Genomic DNA, 16,160 nt, shown 5'->3' on the forward strand with positions numbered 1-16,160 from the left:
GAATTACTACGTCACAACATGTAACTCTAATCTCACTTTACAAATAGTAGCGCACGTTTAGACCGTACTGTTTCCGACCGGTACGTAAACGCAGCATTGCACCCATTAACTCCGTTCCCGGGTATTCCCACATGACTTGAACGCAGCAGCAAACGACAGCAGGCAGAGGTGAAAAGTCTGGATCATGTTGTCATTCCAGCGGAGGCACACTTGAACGACAAAAAAAAAAGGACCTTGTAAATAAAAGATCAACGAGGCGGTTAGCAGAGCACGTCGAAGTTTAGTCCACAAAGAGAAGACATTGATGTCGTTTTTAGCCACGCAGCTAGCACGAGCTGAAATTTGTTAGCCAGCTAACGGAGGACCCCCTGTTAGCTAACCGCCACCATCATCGCTCCTCGCCAGCTGTGGATCGCCCTCCTGTCTTCCCACGATGGGAAACGCAGCAACTGCCAAGAAAGGCAATGAACAAGAAAGCGGTGAGCGAGCGAGCGACCTGGGAAAAGCATCCAGCTTAGCCTGTTAAGCCATCTAATGTTAGCTTTCTCGCGCGGTGCGAGTTCGCTTATCAAAGTCAGTGAAGAGCAGCAGCCTTCAGCGGCTGTTGTCCGGTGTGAACACACGGTGCGGTGATACGGGCTGCAGAGGAGAACCATCTTTGGTCGGGTAGTTCACGGGCTGTGTTTGCTCTCTCTCTTTCTTTCTTTCTTTCTTTCTCTCTCGTGTGTGTGATCTCCTTTGGAGACGGTGCCACAGATGATGCAGCCGGCCGGTGTTTGAAAGAGACGTATGAGCAGATGACATTGTGGTCCTCACCCCATCCTGGTCGAGGTTTTCCCACAGCAGTGAATGTAAAGAAAGATCCTCGACTCACACTGTAGCGTAAAGGCATCGAGGTGCCTTGTTTAATTTGGGAAAAAATAAATAAAAAAAAAAAGCTGATGTGACTGGAGCCAGATAACATCAGCATACGTGGGTTTGTGTTAAAGCTGCAGCCAAAGGCCTGGTCAGGGCTAACAACAGGTACCTGGTAACGACTGACAGACAAGTTGACCAGGGCTCCTTGATGTGGTTAAACCAGGATTGTAAGAATACAAAAAAAATATGTTGTTGTTTTTTATTGCTAATATTTGTCAAACAAGGTCTGCAAAATTGACCATTTTGATCCCACTCAATGTGTTAAGTAATATATTAACAAGTTCTCTGTAAATCAAAATGTTAAGGCCTGGATCACTGCTTTCTTACAGTGACATTAATCTGTTATGTTGATGTGAGATCATCAAGTAAAGGTAGCTCCGCTCTTTGTCAAATTGCACCTGTTGAAGAGCAATGTTACGATCTAAAGTCCTCCATTAATCACTTGAAAGCAGTAGCCAGAGGCCACTCTGCTGTGTTCAGTGTGCGTTTGCGAGTAATGACCGTCCTAATCCACTAAACTGTGCCATACCTAGTGGTCTGTCTGGAGAGCACTGATCTTGACCTGCTTTCTGATTGGCAGTAGTTGGCACAGTCTGGCAGACTTGTGACTCAATCCACCTGTAGTGGCTGCAGGGAGGGGCTGAGGGTTGTGTACAATAGCACTGTGATGCAAACAGACAGCTAACTTGTGGTTGTTATTTAGATTTAATGCTCTTAGCCTGACTAGTATTACTTTCTACTACACTAGCATGCTTTTTTTTTTTTTTTTTTTTTTTTATAAAGTATGCAGCAAAGGGTTAGGTCTTAAGGGTGATTTTGAAAAGCTCTTTGAAGAACTGCATTGTGAGATATAACCGCCAGAGAGCACGCTAACCTGGAGATGACTTCTCTTTCTGTTAGTCAGTGGGTTTTGCAGGCTTATTTTGAATCCCGCAAAGCTGCGCAGTGTTTTTTTTTTTTTTTTTACATCACATTACAAAGCTGATATTTTAGCGTGCTCTTGTTTAGTTTGTATACTGTTGTCAGACCAGTGCCACTATTTGCATGGGAGACAAAGTCAAGTGTCTTCAAACGACACCACACAGACAAAAACGGACAGGCAGTTGGCCGTCTGAAACTGAAGCAGAGCACTTGAACAGGAAGCTCGACTTTGTGTGGTTAGCCAAGCATCGCAGAGCACTTGACTGAATACAGGAAGTTAGTATCTTTGGTGTCGAGTCTGAAAAACGGTCACTTCGCCCGTGAGCCATCTTACACGTCAAGATATTCGCCTGAAAAATGGCCCAAGGAAAGGATCAGTCCTTCGCCAGCCGTTTATTCCACAGATATCGTAAGAGTAGCCAAGAGCACAGAGGACCAGAGAGTGAGGTACCTTATATCTCAGAGTTCACCATCATGTGGGATAAATTGAGTAAGTGCAATGCATCGCTTTTACCATGTGTAGCTGTGAGCAGGCTGGGTTTATTTGACACCCATAAAATTTACTTTTTGAACTGTACAGATCATTCAACGGGTTTGATAGGCTTCCAAATTAGATTTTTATTTTCACGTATGTGGTCATCCGGTTGGCCTCTACGGGTTAATTTGGTCTTAAAACTACAAAAACAATAACTATAACCTTTGCCATTTCAACTTACCTTCCTCATCCGCTTCACAATTGCTGAATTTGCACACATTTTGGATCCACCAGAGACATTAGTAAAAGCAGCTTAGGCATAACACTTTGTAGTGCAGGCCATTTGTGGTGCTTCAGTCGCTTACATCATCTTAATATCTGTGCCCTGTCATTTGTGTGTGCCCTTGTGCGAGTATGAAATGTGTTTTTATGTGGGCTTTTCTCAGTCTCGTTTCAACCAGCGTTGTCTTTTCTTCTTTGTGGAATAATGCAAGCCTCCAATAGTGGCAGGATAGAAAGCAAAAGTTAGAACTATATATTGAACACTATCTACCATGGAGAATCGAAGCCTTATGGATAGAAATATTCACTTGTTGCTAAATTTTAACAACTAATAACATTTGCGGTTGTACACCAGGGTGTAAACAACCTTGACTGCTAGTTTTAGCTACAGTTTTCATAGACAATAGACAAAATAAGTTTTATGTTATTGCAGGGTGGAATAATTTTGTCAGGTGGTAGGACTGCCTTACGTTGTCTTCTCCAGTGTCATTTTGTGTTGTGAATCTAATATGTTCTTGTTTTCAGCACTTCATAAATGTTTCTTTCTCTCTTTCTCTTCTCCATTATTTCCATCCATGTGGGTGAATGTCCCTGCAAACCCTTGGTGAACTGTAGAGACTTTTGGTATGCTCATTTTCCATGAGACGTCCCAAGTCACAGAGCAAATGTTTATTCTGCATTTTAGACACAGCAGGCTTGCATTAAACTGTATTTCAATTGTATTAAGCAGCCAAAGTGTGCATTTAAATTAGTAGCAGCATACCAAAGTGCACCACCAGTGAGACATTAGACACCTGCCAATGACTCTTTGACTTTGGACACCTCATGTCTGCTGTGACTGTCTTTCTGTTGCCTGCTCCGTAGTCTCAGTTATGTTTTGCATTTTGTCTTTCTCTCTGCCTCTTATTATTACTGCCTCTCCTCCTTGACTCCCACCTCCCCCTGAAAGGGATGCAGAATAGCTTGCCTTAAAATTGGCCAACTCTGTAAAGTCAACAGAGCTCTTTGCATCACTTTATGAATTAAAATTTCCTGCTTAGGTGTGTGGTTTTGAGTTTTATAACGGAGATATTCTTTGCTGTATTAGTCCTGCCTCCCCAGTACTTGACATTTGCCTGACCTTAACATGCATTTGTTCCCCTGAAATGTGAATTTGCCTTTTGTTTGTTTTCCTGAACACGTTAAACTGCCCCAGTTTATTTCCCTGAACATATTACTGTATCTGACCTTGCATTTGTACCAAAACTGTAAAAAATGTTATACTACAAATCTGTCTCTTTTTTATAGTGAAAGAGTTCTTAGCTAAAGCCAAAGAAGATTTTTTAAGAAAATGGGAGTGTCCACCACAGGTAAGCTGTTCTTTACGACCACTTTTCATGATAGAATTTAGACTTTAAATTATTTGTCTTGACACTCCGATCTGGAATAAAATGTTACGACTTCCTTTAGTTCAAAGTGGTTCCGATCTTGATGACTTGAATGCAAGCTGATTGAGTAATTGTACTCAAAAATCATCTCCATCCAGTCTTAAATTTTTTTTACTCAGAGCTACATGAAAACAAAAATCTAATGGCCCATATAAGAGCTGGATGTTTACCAACCGTACAAGTTGCTGTCTCACTTCCTCTGATAATGTGTTTCCTCAGAGCACAACGGGCCTGGACGACTTTGACAGGTTCAAGACTCTGGGCACTGGCTCGTTTGGTCGAGTAATGCTTGTGAAACATAAAGGAACGAACCAGTTCTACGCCATGAAGATCCTGGACAAACAAAAGGTAAGCGTATGGTTTTAGATGAAATCTGTAAAAATGACTAAAATTGTAAATATGTCTGGTTGGTGGAAGGAAAACTGCAAAAATGGTTTACATAAAGTCATACGCTGTGCATCTCATCATAGGAAATGGAACATTTCCTCATACACGGTCAGTCTGTTATCATTGAAAACCTCAAAGTCGCTTCACATGAGAGTTTCAGTCTCTAAATATTGATGTGAAAGTTGTGGAGGGAGGTTAGCATGTCGTCTGTGTGTTGCTCGTATATCAGGGCTCTGTTCACTTGCATTTCAGTTTAAGTGGTAAACCTGTCTGACATCCTGCTTCAGTTGCACATCTCTAAGACTTTCCTTTACACAGTTTCTCACTCTGCCTCTTTTTGTTTCTTAATATTTTATTCACTACGCTCTTCCTAGCTCCTCACAGAACTCTAAAGAACTTTTATTGTTTACTGTGCTTTTTTTTTTTTTAGCCCATGTGTTGCAAATCATGTATCCTGTTCATGTGTGCTATGATAGTTTTCAGGCTTGTGAATGTGCTTTGCTGCCTTACAAATGACCATCAATTTCCATTAATGTACTTCAGTACAGTATGAAAATGAACTTCCAGAAACTTTGGCTTTACATCACAGTAGATATCGTAGTCAGGTGTTTTATCACTTTGTGGTCATTTTGTCGATGTCTCGGTCTGTTTTGTGCTGACGTGCTAATCTGAAGCTCGATATCTTAGATTTAGGAGTCAGCTTTCAAACAACAGACTTTGTAAAACAAAGAGCTACCAAATTAGGATTTCTTCTACCTCTGTTTTCTGGCTGTATAGCTTGTAGGTACAGTGGCAGCTTGCTCACGTTAAACTGGCAGGCTTTTCTAATCAGTCATAATTTCAACAGCCCGACCTTGTAACAGTAACTTTGACATATATAAAACAGGACATGATGTTCAGAGTGATGAATTATCGATTTGGATCAAAATATTTTAATTTGAACAACTTACTGAAATGAACTGAAGGCAGTAACTGACTGGAGAGATGGAAACTTTGGAAATGATTAGTCATAAATGGGCTAAAACAGTGTGCATAAACACATTAATTACGTGTGAATACCTGTGTAGTCGTGTTATAGATATTGTAGAATGTAAACAAAGTTTGATGTTTGAGTTATGATGAGCAAATCATCCTCATGTGCTTGTCTTCTGCCTCGTGTTTTTCAGGTGGTGAAGTTGAAGCAGATAGAACACACACTAAATGAAAAGAGAATACTACAGGCCGTCTCCTTCCCCTTCCTCGTCAGATTGGAGTACGCTTTCAAGGTACGAGACAAACTACAGGTGTAATGGTACATGTTTTCATCCTGAACCATTTGGTACACAAATTTCTTCTGTTCGATACGCTATGCGAGCCAAACGATTACTGTCACACGTCTATTTATGTCTGCTTACTTGCGCTCCCGGAATGAAAGTTCAAGAGCATGAGCTCCACCCAGAACTTTTTGTCAGTGCACTATTGTCCATCAGCAATAGCATACTAGCAGGGTTGTTTTCCTTGTTTGAAAGTCGACAAATAAATGTCATGTATTTTTTTCGGCTGTTCCTAAAACACGCTGACCTGTGTGTCATAAATAACCGTGAATTGTGTGTACCTTTACACCCTGACGACAAGCAGAGCAGGCTGTTTCACTCATAGTCACAGCGCTACAGTTGGACTCTACATTTCTATAGTTGGTTTAAGTTCAATAACAACAATAAACATATCCACAATATATTCTTATTTCCCTTAATGAATTGTGCTGATTAGTTAAAAAGTGGTAGGTTTGTATGACCCTAATTGAAAGTATAATTCTTTAATTACCAGGACAACTCAAACCTCTACATGGTGATGGAGTATGTGCCGGGTGGAGAAATGTTCTCGCACCTCAGACGCACTGGAAGGTTCAGGTATTGTGCACATCATTTTTATTGGACTTTATTTGTCGTTTGCGTGTGGTGCCGTGGTTATAGCCAAACATAGCTGGACAAAAGTCGTTTTTTTCCTTGCTTGTTGTGGTCTGGATTAAATCGAGGCAGACGTCATTTTCATTTGGCTGTACAATGAATAATTGACAGAATATTTGACTATGTATGCTTCCTTCTTTCAGTGAACACCATGCACGGTTTTATGCAGCTCAGATAGTGCTCACCTTTGAGTACCTTCACTCCTTAGACCTCATCTACAGAGACCTGAAGCCTGAAAACCTGCTCATAGATCAGCATGGATACATCCAGGTACACCATCAATGTAACGTTTACCGTTCCAGAGTGAACCCAAGTGGAAAGGTATCATTCACCAACAAATTGTCTGAACCATTAGCTGGTAACTGACCCGGTAATCAACTCTTCGTAAGACCACCAGGAGAGAGTGGATACCATTGTAAAGAGGTTCAATGCTGAACAACAGTACAAGAAAGCAGATTAAGTCCACTAAAGGGAAAAAGTTTAGAAACTTGACATATGTAGTCTTCTGTTAGTAGCCATTGTTCTGAAGTGTAGTACAAGTTACCTTTGCCTTCTGTACCTACTTTTCTTTCCTGTTGTTCTCTCCTCAGGTCACAGACTTTGGTTTTGCCAAAAGAGTAAAAGGCAGGACCTGGACATTGTGTGGAACTCCTGAGTACCTGGCTCCAGAGATCATCCTCAGCAAGGTGAGGCCTTCGTACCAACACAGCCCACACAACCATGTTGATACAGTGCAGTCAGAAGGTATCAGGACAGTAACATCTTTTTCATTGTTGTGACTCCAGCAGACTGGATTTTAAATGAAACAGTGATGATGAGGTGGAAGCACTGACTTTCATATTGAAATATCTATAAACATAGATAGAACAAACAATGATTTGAAAAGACAAACAAATAGTTTTTGTTGTGAGATGCGTAATTTACTATGACGTTTAAGTCAGTCTACAAACTTCAGTCCAGCTGAGCTGAACACATGTTTTACTTGACAAAGACACAAGACTAAAGGTAATAAGTCTTTTACACAAATAAGAACTGAAGCTGGCTGCTGTGAGGCCCTGGTACATCATCACCAGGGACGATACCAAGTGTCTGCTAATGTCTTTGGGTCTAAGTAATCAGCCAGATAAATATGAAAAACCAGATGTGAAAATAAAGACCCAATAATTATAACTAAGTTTCAACCAAGTCAAGGCGTAGAAACGTGATGGATTGTTTCCTTTTTCTTTCAGGGCTACAACAAAGCTGTGGACTGGTGGGCACTTGGCGTTCTAATCTATGAGATGGCTGCTGGTTACCCTCCCTTTTTTGCTGATCAGCCCATCCAGATCTATGAAAAGATTGTGTCTGGCAAGGTATGCAAAGACAGCCACATGTAAAGTGCAAGTTAATGTAGCTTAGATATTTGAATACTCTTGTCACTCCTCTGCTTCCCTGTCAGCCACGAGGACTGACTTGATATCGGTTCTCCAGTGATTCTTTACTGCTCTTTAACTGCTACAACCCATACTGAAGGAAATGGAGGAAAAAAACACTGGTTTGATAACCCAAACCTTTTTTCTTGCAGGTACGATTTCCCTCTCACTTCAGCTCCGACCTGAAGGATCTGCTGAGGAACCTGCTCCAGGTAGACCTGACCAAGAGATTCGGCAACCTGAAGAACGGTGTGAATGACATAAAAAATCACAAGTGGTTCTCCACAACAGACTGGATTGCCATCTATGAGCGAAAGGTAGGTCTTGAGGTTGTTGTTTTTTTTGCTGGAGAATGGTGCGACATGTTGCTCAACCAAAGCCTTTTTAATGTCATAATGGTCCTGAGACATGATGCAACACATCTGTTGCAGCTCCTGATCTGAACAAAAAAAAAAAAAAAAATGTACATTGTACGTTTTCAGGTCGAAGCCCCCTTCTTGCCAAAGTGCAGAGGACCAGGAGACACAAGCAACTTTGACGACTATGAAGAGGAGGACATTCGTGTCTCACAAACAGAAAAGTGTGCAAAAGAGTTTGCTGATTTCTAGTGAACGGGCACGAGTCCCGTCAGGGCTCTCGTGTTTTGGGATATTTGCACTCTGTTGAGGGTAAAGGTGGAACTGAGGCCATCACGTGCTCAAAACAAATGCCTAGTTCCTTCATTCCACACAGCTGAATGAGGTCCTTTTTGCCATGATTCTGCGTGCAGTTAGCACTAATCTATACACAGGCACATTATGCAGACACCCCTCGTGCTGCAACACAAAGTACTAGACCACGTCTTCATCGTTTGTCTTTTATCTTCTGTTTTCTATGTTTGCCACGTTTGAGTATCCTCCCTCTCCTTGTTTAAGTTTGTATTTGAAAAGCAACATGAAAACTAATATTACTCCCATTTTCAAGCGGCACAAAGAGTGATTGATTGTATTAGCTGGTGTTGCACATATTGTGATTTAAGCTTTGGGAAAGTGAAGGGATTTTTATTTGTTTGAATTTCTGACATTGAGGTTGCCAGTTATCTGTCGTCTGTTACATGCCTGTGTGTCTTTTAGGGTTCGGTTTAGTATTCAGTAATCATGAACACTTGAACATTAACCATTATTTATCCTTCTGGTGTCCTTAAGACCTAGAACAGTGTATTTGTGCATATAGACATACATATATGAGACATGCAATTTTAAAAGACTTTTGTTTTGTTAAAGCATGACCAAAATTCAAACAAAGAAACTGGTGTTCAGTGAAGGAGAATAAACACCGATGGCATCTGGAAGTTTCTCCGTTTTAGCACTCGACTTTCGAAGCGACATGACAAGCGATATTAGGAAGCAGCGACTTGTCAGTGCTGTGTTAGCTGATCAATTGTAGCATTGTTTATCCATATCTGGTCACAGGACGTTTCCTTTTTACCTCAGTCTTGGTGTGGTGTTAAATTGATGGAATGAGAGGATTTATTTTTCAGGTACAACTCTGTTTCACAAGGAAGGAAACTGGGGAAGTTTGAGTGTCACTGCACACAATGGATCTTCAAGTATATTTATAAAAGTGTGTCAACTTTGCATTTTACAAAAGCTGAAAGGTCAATTTGTTCGATTTTCTAGAGGGTATATCATTGATGTGAAGCAGTGTTGATCACATGGACAAAACATTTAGGTTGCTTTTTTTGTTTTTGTTTATTAATTGCTGTTTGAGCAGAGCACTCAGAAGTGTAATTGTGTAACTGCCATATTTGTTTTATTTTACTTTTTACTTTTGCATGTTTGTCATTTTTTTTTGTACAGCAGTTTCACAACAAGCTAATAGTGCCCTAAAAGTGTTCCCGCCCTTATTTATTTTAGTTTTTTGTTGTTTTCTTTTGTTACATTAAAATAGTTTCACAGCCTGGGACATTGACTCAGCAAAGGAGTTAATTTTAATCCAAGTGACATAATCCCAAAACGGCAAGACAAAACCAATTAACTGTAGTAATAACAGAAAACGGAAACATCATATCCTCAGAGTATTCATTAATCTTAGTCACTTCTTGGTTGTTTACCGCAGTTAAAGCTTGTCGTCTCTTTGCGTCATTTTCTAACCAACTCGCACACTGTGATGGAAAAATATTTGCAAAAATTGCTCGGGCTGAGTAAGGTCAGTTAGAGAACATGAACGGACAAACATTATGATTTTCTAAGGGAATAAGGTCAGAAGTTGTTGTTTTTTTGTTTGTTTTTCAATGTAAGCCACTCTTGTTATTGTCTATGCATATTTAATACATCTTTTGTCCCATCTGAGAAATATAGGTATCATGAGGGATTCTACTGTACAGGGCACCATTAATGTCCCATTGACTCCGACTCATTGCCTGTCCTTGCTGTTGACATGTCGTCCCTGTCTCTACAAACCTCTATCCGTTGTGACAGGTTTGAGCCGTTGTATCGAAATAATCTGTATGTCAAATGCTGAATATCTACGAGGCCACGGTGTCCATTTGTTGACTTTTCTTTCTTCCAGATGTCAGAAAAGTTTTGCTTTTGTGAACCTGTTATTCCTTTTAGAAGGAGGTTTGTCTCTGTCTGCCGTCCACAGGGAAGTCAGAGTTTGAGGTCGTTTCTGCAGGTTGGACCCTCAGGACTGTGGGGAAATCAAAGTTTTACATTTCACGATTTGTGTCGGAAACAATAATGCACTGTCGACAGTCTTTCAGTTTCAAGTCCCTTGAGTCTTCAGAGGTTTTGATTGTTATTTGACACGATGATCAAGTCTTTGTATATGAGGAAAATGCAATTTAATCAACTTCAACAATCTTAAACAACCTAATGTGAAGAGGGTTTGGGGACTCAGTGCTATTTTTAGGTACTGATGTGCTGTATATGAATATTGGCTACGCCTGAATTTGAATTTGAATTTGATCGACCGAGCACATGATGTTTTTTTAGCCCTAATTTCCTTTCAAAGGCACAAATGTTTCTTATGCTAGTTTTATTTATATTTAGAGATAAAAAAAATAACATTTAAATCTTTGAACTCATAGTTCTTAGTGTAAATATAAGGAGACTCCAGAGGTTTTATTTGCAAAAGTGTTATAAACAGTGAATATATTGGATTATTTATTTGTATTGAACTTTTTTTCCATTTGCCCTCATAAGAATAAAACATTTATAGAAGTAAACATATTTACCACAGTTAATGCACATTGACGCCTCTAATGCCTATTCAAAAATTGTAGCCTTTTATTTGAACTTTTTTTCCACCTTTTTTGTTTTGTTTCTATTTTTTTCGTACGGGATCCAAAATCATGTTTCCAGTCTGAAGGGTGAACAGAATGTAATTGCAAAAATCCACAATATTTTTTTGTTTCGACAAAATTTTGAAGACTACACCTGGGAATTTAGCATGTTTCAGTCCAAACTGCCTGTGTGTAAATCTTCCCAGAAAGTGTGTAGGAAATCCACAGCTCTTATTTACCCCCCCCCCCCTCCTCCTCGTGTATGTAATAATGTTTTGTCAGATTTGATGTAAACGATGGCACTTTTCCCTGAGCCACTTCACACTCCTGACTGAAGGAAATCAGTTCTTCGTAGCTAGTCACACATGCCAGTATGGGATCAATAATCAGAAATGTGTCTGTATTTAGTTTGTGAAATTTTTGCACATCATTTAGAAGGCTGACACGTTTTTCCCACCCATATTTACTTGTGTTTGCAAGGGGAATATACTTTGCTGTAGCAATTTTATGTAACAAAGGATATGTCACTATAATAAATTCTTTTTATTAAAAAAAAAACTATGACTCTTTGTATTTACTACTAGTTCAACTTGTGGCGCTATGCCTCAGGGGGGAGGGGGGGGGGTTCAAACTCACTGAACTACAAACGCTGGCTTAAACCGGTAAAACTACATTTCCCATGATTCCCCGGTGTCACGTGGGCGAAGGAAGCGAAACCGACGAACGGGGCTATTTGGCTTTACTTGATTACATCTTGATTTTGTCAAACGGACACCGTAGTTTATTAATTGGTGAAATAACACAGTTGTTAGAAACCCCTTTACTCATTTCAAATACGTGCACAGCTTGGACGAGGGATTGTTGTCAAGCGGGAATCTTCTTAAAATAAGGTAATTTTAAATTTTTATATGAGCGAGCGAAGCTAACTCTCCCTGTTAGCTTACCGTCAGCGTTGACACAAAATACGAGGAGGCAGCGATTAAATGTCTGCCGTCATTAAAGCAAACGTTATTTCTATATCGTGCCTCATCGGAGTGCTCTTTTTTTTTTTTTTTTTTTTTCTTCTTCACTTTACTGACGCACGCGTGTTCGCAGCGCTATTCTGTTTTTAGTACAGCTAACAAACGTGGAGATCTAGGTCGTCGTTTCCCTGCTGTCAAGTCGCTCCGGTGGTGTTTTGTTCTGGAGGCTTTGTTTGGGTTACAGATGTTCGTTTTGCTGTTGTTTTTTGTTGTTGTTGTTTTTTAACAAACTGCTGCTGTCATTGCAGCGGAGACGTCCAGTGACTGCCGGACTGGGGAAGACGGAACAAAAAAGAAAAATGGTGTTTGACCTGCCAACGCACTGAGCTCCACACGAAAAGACATCTTGATGAGAAATTACTGCAACGTTACAGATTGTAAGGTTTTACACCGAAATTAAACTTCACAGCTTGCTGTCTCACCAGAAGTCAAAACAACAGCATGGTTTCTGTGTGGAAGCTTTTCTTTTTGTGCTGCTGTAAATGTACGTGATGTAAAATATCTGATATATATATATATCAGATTCATTATCAGGAAAATATAGGCAAAGTTAAGTGCAGTTTTTTTGCAAACTAAAAATACCCAATATTTAATCGGTCCCGTTTTTTGCAATGTAAATATTTGCCGTCTCTCAGTCGTCTTTATATAGTAAAGTGAATATTACTTGAATGTAGGCTGGACAAAAATCTAATTTGAAGGCGTCACCTTTGACTTGTATATATATATATATTTTTTAATATATTTTATAACCTAATTGATTACCTGAAACAGATTAATTGCAAATGAAAATAAACATCAGGTATAGTATAAAATTAAAACTGCAAGCAGTGATATGCTGGCTCCCCGACGTGCAGCGCAAGGGTCCGCGTATCCCCGCTTAAAGTTTAAATGTGCGTCCTCGTTTCATGTCTCCACCAGGGGGCGCTGCGACTGCGAGCAAATATTACCACACAGGTGTCTTCAGCGTGGGACTGTTGTCAAAGATGTGATGTTTGAGGAAGATCAGAATATGTAGATAAAAGTTAGTCACTTGCAGTTTAATGTCGAGACGCTCAAAATGGCCACCACTCCACGGGCACACGAAAACAAATTAATGATGCCAAGAGACTTTTTTTTTTTTTGTACATCTCGGTGTGATACAGGTGTCCAACGAATTTGGTGCATTTAGGGGAAACTAGGTGTCGGGGCTGCAGTTTAGGGGGCGCTAGTGTCTCAAAACACATATTGGATGTATCGTCTCACCACGCCGGATGTATGTGACACGCTTCATGAGGCTTCAAGCGTCCTTTGACCTTAATCATCAACTTCCCGTGTCAGGGCGAAACATCACACTTTGCCGCATCGCCACGGCGACCGCCTTTTGGCAAAGTCGAACGAAATTCTCAATATATGACATGTTTAGGCTACTCTGACCCGACTTTAGGTTCATGTGATCAACCAGCTCCACGTAGCATGTGAAAGCATGAAAAGTGTCATTTCGGGTTGTCAGCAGGGGGCGCTATGACTATGAGCGAATATGACCATACAGGTGTGTTCAGTGCTGTGACCTTTAGAGATGGTCAGTCCATGTACATAGGATTTACAGCCTTTTGTAGTTTCATGGCGAGATGTTAAAAATGGCCACCACGCCACGGGCACACCAATCAACGAAACAAATTTTATGAACAACTTTTGATCCCAAACATATTAAGAGTGCACAGAAAAAAATTTCAAGTCGATCCGACAAAATCCCTGGGAGGAGTTCGTTAAAGTACAACGTGCAAATTGCCCAAAAATGGTGAATAAATTAAAAATGGCGGACTTCCTGTTGCGTTGACGTAATGGTGCGGTGTTACTATTTTGTACGTCTGGGTGTGACACACGTGTCCACCGGATTTCGTGCATGGACGTAAATGCAGCCGCTGCACTAAAATCTGACATTTTTCGCCGGGAGACGTGTGTACCAACTTTCATGAGTTTTTGAATATGATAAAGCCTCCAAAAATGCAATTTATTTGTATGAAGAATAATAACAAGGAACAAAAATAATTCCTTCAATAACAATAGAGCTTTCGCACCTTCGGTGCTCGGGCCCTAATAAGCCTCAAACTCTTTAATAAGTTAAAATGGCGGTTTGAAAAACATAGCAACATTTCTCATTTCAATATGTCAATGAAACTAGTGAATCAAGTACTTTAAGAATATACAGTGTATCTTATGTTCATGTGAAGGTCATGGACAAATATTACCCATTTTTGGTGCAACTTAAAGCCTCAATATGTAAATTTTATACCCAGCTATGAAATCATGTTGATGCTCTTGTAATAGCGAGGAAGACTTTTTCCCTTGCTGCACTGGTCTTTACACCTCTATTCATTTTTATAGTGCCTTTATTTATTTAGTTCTAGAAGTAGAAAAGAACGTTGATTACGTATGCAACTCCTATTTATTTTTTTAAAATATAGATATAGCTACGGTGGACCTGAGCGATGTCTCTGTTGTGTTCATCCTCTCACACATGCAGTCGGTGTTGCCACCGCTCTGAAAATGTTACATATCGTTGCTTTAAGGGAGCGTATCGAGGGAATATTGACAACATTTGTATTTTCCTGTTTTTGGGGGCTCCAACTAACAATTATTCTGAAAGATCCAGAGTCAATCAGTCAGTTATCAAAGTAAGTGATAGTTCATGTTTTCATTGACTACCTTGATTGATCAATTGTTTCCATTCTGCAGATTTGAAAATTATATCGCTATGGTAATAATACTGTATACATTCCTTGTTTTATTTATTTCCCACAGCCGGCATGGAAGAAAAGGCGAATGGCTCTGTTGACACCAAAAGGTAAAACTGGCAGTTGCTGTTGGACATTGTTTATTAAACGCTTTGAAATCGTTTGTTAAACTGCTGTCACAGTTGGGTCTAGATTGACATTAAAATGAATCCATAAATGTTCTCCCCACAGTCCAGTGGAGAACGGTCAGTTGCCTGACCCTTCCAACTGGGGGGTTGCCGACGTTGTCAATTACTTCAAAGCAACGGGGTTTGAGGAGCAAGCTACAGCGTTCCAGGATCAGGTTGGAGTCTTCTTCCTGCTCAAAATTCCCACCACACACTGCTGATCAACTATGATTCCAGTCAAATACTTCTCTCTCCACCTGACAGGAAATTGATGGCAAGTCCCTGCTCCTGATGACGCGTAACGACGTCCTGACGGGGCTGTCGATAAAGCTCGGCCCTGCACTGAAGATCTACGAGTACCACGTGAAGCCACTGCAGACTCAACACCTGAAGAGCAACGCCTCGTAGCACCGCCGGCCGTCCCGGCACCCACCTCAGTGACAATCATTGTGTCAGGAGACCCCAGGTTAGCAGCCGTTTTCACAAAGACTTCTCTGCCCACGGTGGCACCCTAACACGATTTGAATGCTGTATGTTTTTATAAGCGTGGACCCCAAAAACGGGATGCACATGGCGTCCACTCAGATGTTTACCCTTTCAGCCATTCTTAATGTCTGCTGCTTGAGATGCGTATTTTTTTTTGGTGTTTTATTTAAAGAAGTACATTTCGGGAGAATACTCTGCAGGTATGATTTATATGTGTGTGTGTGTGATGTTCACTTACGTGTGTGTGCAAAGTGAATTAAACTATGACGGTTTAAAAAATTAAAAAAATTAAAAAAAGTATTTGTATATAAGATGATATATAGTTGAAAACTTGTTGGTATAGTTCTGTTTCTCCTGAACACTTTGATACGTGCAGAAAATTATTCTGATGAATCCCATTCTGCCCTAAAATCTTTTTTTTATGTTTTAAACTGCGCATCTGAGTCAATGAGTCGTCCTTAGCATGTAAGACTAAAGCAGACACGAGGACCCAACCTAAAGCCTCTTTGTTCCTGCACACCTACATTATCTAGACTCAAGGTTTCTTGATATGAAAATATTAATGTGTATATATTCTTATTATGTACCTACCTGTGGTGCTTTTCAGCATTGTCGCACAGACAACTGTACTGAAGTGTGTATGACCAATGTATATGTGCAACATAACACTGGAGTTTTGAATATCTGAATCTGAATGAGATTTGCAATAAATGGTGCTCTTTTCTCACCAAAGAACAA

At 40.2% G+C, this 16,160-nt stretch overlaps 2 protein-coding genes across 4 annotated transcripts; both read left to right on the forward strand.

Annotated features, from left to right (window-relative positions):
• The first annotated feature begins 152 nt into the window (after window positions 1-152).
• On the forward strand, window positions 153-11,584 carry prkacba (protein kinase, cAMP-dependent, catalytic, beta a). Of its 2 annotated transcripts, none has more exons than XM_069149986.1 (10): window positions 153-479; window positions 3,884-3,945; window positions 4,243-4,371; window positions 5,577-5,675; window positions 6,217-6,299; window positions 6,500-6,626; window positions 6,947-7,042; window positions 7,586-7,708; window positions 7,921-8,085; window positions 8,251-11,584. In XM_069149986.1, the coding sequence occupies exons 1-10, from the start codon at window positions 434-436 to the stop codon at window positions 8,374-8,376; spliced, it is 1,056 nt and encodes a 351-aa protein (XP_069006087.1). In that variant the 5' UTR covers window positions 153-433; the 3' UTR covers window positions 8,377-11,584. The 2 variants fall into 2 exon arrangements, with proteins under 2 accessions (XP_069006087.1, XP_069006085.1); XM_069149984.1 differs by lacking the exon at window positions 153-479 and adding an exon at window positions 493-2,329.
• A 168-nt stretch (window positions 11,585-11,752) lies between these two features.
• On the forward strand, window positions 11,753-16,156 carry samd13 (sterile alpha motif domain containing 13). Of its 2 annotated transcripts, none has more exons than XM_069149992.1 (5): window positions 11,753-11,923; window positions 12,304-14,709; window positions 14,837-14,879; window positions 15,001-15,112; window positions 15,201-16,156. In XM_069149992.1, the coding sequence occupies exons 3-5, from the start codon at window positions 14,842-14,844 to the stop codon at window positions 15,342-15,344; spliced, it is 294 nt and encodes a 97-aa protein (XP_069006093.1). In that variant the 5' UTR covers window positions 11,753-11,923; window positions 12,304-14,709; window positions 14,837-14,841; the 3' UTR covers window positions 15,345-16,156. The 2 variants fall into 2 exon arrangements, with proteins under 2 accessions (XP_069006093.1, XP_069006092.1); XM_069149991.1 differs by having other exon boundaries at window positions 12,304-12,432.
• The last annotated feature ends 4 nt before the right edge of the window (window positions 16,157-16,160 follow it).

Source organism: Embiotoca jacksoni, unplaced genomic scaffold (assembly GCF_022577435.1).
Source record: "Embiotoca jacksoni isolate LCO1_2020_lvr unplaced genomic scaffold, fEmbJac1.0.p SCAF_16, whole genome shotgun sequence".
NCBI classification, from domain to species: Eukaryota; Metazoa; Chordata; class Actinopteri; family Embiotocidae; genus Embiotoca; species Embiotoca jacksoni.